The 2,535-nt window shown below is 37.0% G+C and overlaps 1 protein-coding gene across 1 annotated transcript in view; it reads right to left on the reverse strand.

Moving 5' to 3' along the window:
- LOC107592422 (metaxin-1-like) overlaps positions 1-522 on the reverse strand; it is a 12,908-nt gene extending 12,386 nt beyond the window's left edge. The window contains exon 1 of the mRNA XM_016281930.1: positions 378-522. Within this exon, the coding sequence (XP_016137416.1) occupies positions 378-458 (81 nt within the window). The 5' untranslated portion in view covers positions 459-522. The remainder of the gene's footprint in view (positions 1-377) is intronic.
- Positions 523-2,535: the final 2,013 nt, after the last annotated feature.

Below are 2,535 nucleotides of genomic sequence, written 5' to 3' on the forward strand. Positions count from 1 at the left end.
CTCTCTCTCTCTCTCTCTCTCTCTCTCTCTCTCACACACACACACACACACACACACACACACACACACACACACACACACACACAAAACTATACAAGTACATTTTATTTTAGTATCACGCAAAGAATACAAATTTGGTAAAAATGTAATCAAATAAAAATCCTGGTATAAATATATACTATTATTGTTACTATAAATATATATGCCACGTTAAAAGCTATGGTATGACTATGTGATATCACTGTACCATATCGCACCACCACTGTACTTTACTAAGTGATCGGTACCGAGGCGATTCTCTACATAAAGACGGAATCTTAAACAGAACCCAACCCGTATAAACATCCAGACTACATGAGCCAGTGATGAAAACTCACCAGCACAATGAGACAGTCCGTATTTACTGACGGTAAACCCAAACCAGCCTTCCAGCAGAACAGCTCACCGGGCGCCGCCATCTTCAAAAGCCAAACACCTGTGACCCGGAGCTACTGCTTCGACAAATAAAAGTCCCAACCAATCCGTCAATCTGTGGCTGCGTTTCATTCAAAGGTGATAATGCTTGGTTGGTGTAATATGATTGGTGCTTTAAGTCTATGGGCTGTGTAAAATTATGTGATATGTTCATACAGCATTGGTAATTGTATAACTACACTAAAATTCGACTTTGTAAATAAAGACTACCGGAGTAGGCTACGTTTTACAAGAAAACAGGCTATCAATAGTAGAAATAGCTGCTGAAAATTCATCTTTATCGTTTGTCATCAGAGGATAAATGATAATAATATTTTAAATATTCTAAATAATAATAATAATTCTAAATAATAGCCTATTTTAAAACACAAAGTAGGAAATTATATTTTAAATTGCAATAATATTTTACAATAATACTGTTTTTACTGTATTTTGATCAAATAAATGTAGCTTTGTTGAGCATAGCTTTTTTTTTTTTTTTTTTCAAAAACAAAGTTTTGAACAGTAGTGTGTTTATTGTTTGTGGTAGCTGCAATTCACTTTTGTAAACATATATACTGCTAACAGTGAAGGAATATTGCTGTCATTTAATATCTGTTTTGACTTTTTTATACTTTTGTAGTAAGTGTATTGTGTTTTGGCAGGAAGTTTGGTTACCATAGCATTAAGGTAATTTAACTGAACTGCATGCCTTTGTGTTATGCAGTATATTATCGGTGTTTTAAGTAGGGGAGCGCAGAGATGCCATATCTTGGCCAAATGGACAATCAACCGCATATGTTGCAACTCTCCATCCTAAACAGCTGCCAAGAATTCATGAGCCAAAACTACATGCACACATGATGACATCATCTCCAGAAACTCAAGGGACTGATAGAGTCCAGTACATTCCAGTTCAGGACATGAGCACCCATCCCGTCCGTTTGTGTGAACTGTAATCCTCTTCTCTCTCTTTAGAGCACTTTTACTCAATCTATGGCCTGGAAAAACACATATGTAACCACTTAATGTAACTGTGTTCCCATTTAGATAATTAAGTTTCATCGAGGGTAAAGACAAGGAAAGTTCAACATATTGAGAAAATCTCTGGAAAAGGGCTTTGGGCATCACTGGGACATTCCAGAATTCTCTGAAACTGTTCCAAGAACAGGCTAAAGGACAAAAGGATCCTTGCACATTGTATAACACTTAGTGCATGGTTTTAATATTTAAAGGAACATGCAATAATATTTAAAGGATTGGAAAATTATACTAATCATTATTATTCAATGTAAAATAAATAAAGCAGCTATAAATTCAGTCCAGGGTGTCACTAAACATTTCAGACTGTGTGTGGTAAGATGACGTCCTTCCTCCCAAAAGCAAACATCAGGGTGGCATAAAGCACTTCACTGAAGCCCTGTGGAAAAACCAAATGACCCGTTTAACAACTCAAATTTCAGACAGACAAACACTCAAACCTCAAGTGAATAAAACATCACTGATCCGAGAGGAAGAGTTCTTACCACGTCTCTGACCTGGAGGAAAAAACTTCAAGGGATTTAAAATATTTATATGAATACAGATGATTTTGTTGAACCATCTGACACAAACATGCCAAAATACTGTTTTAAAGGGGTGGTTGATTGTGATTTCACTTTTTAACGTTAATTAGTGTAATGTTGCTGTTTGAGCATAAACAATATCTGCAAAATTACGAAGCTGAAAGTTCAATGCAAACAGAGATATCTTCTTTTAAAATTCTGGCAGTTTAATGCCTACAAAAACGGCTGGTAGGGACTACAACGAGTTACTTCCCGGGTTCATGACATCACAAACCCAGATAAACCCCGCCCTCGGGAAAAGGCAGCAAAGGGGGCGAGGCCATGTTGCTTTAGAGAAGAGGAAGAGAAAACTAGAGGTGCACGTAAAAATCTATTCATATATGAATCACGATTCTGTCTTCTAACGATTCTAATGGATTCACAAGATTCAAAATCAATGTTCTAAAGCAGCGGTTCTTAATACTGTTCCTCGCGTCCCCCTGCTCTGCACACGCTCTGCATCTCTCTCTCTCTCTCT

The sequence above is a fragment of the Sinocyclocheilus grahami genome, unplaced genomic scaffold (genome assembly GCF_001515645.1).
Source record: "Sinocyclocheilus grahami isolate Dianchi unplaced genomic scaffold, SAMN03320097.WGS_v1.1 scaffold153.1, whole genome shotgun sequence".
Lineage (NCBI taxonomy): Eukaryota > Metazoa > Chordata > Actinopteri > Cypriniformes > Cyprinidae > Sinocyclocheilus > Sinocyclocheilus grahami.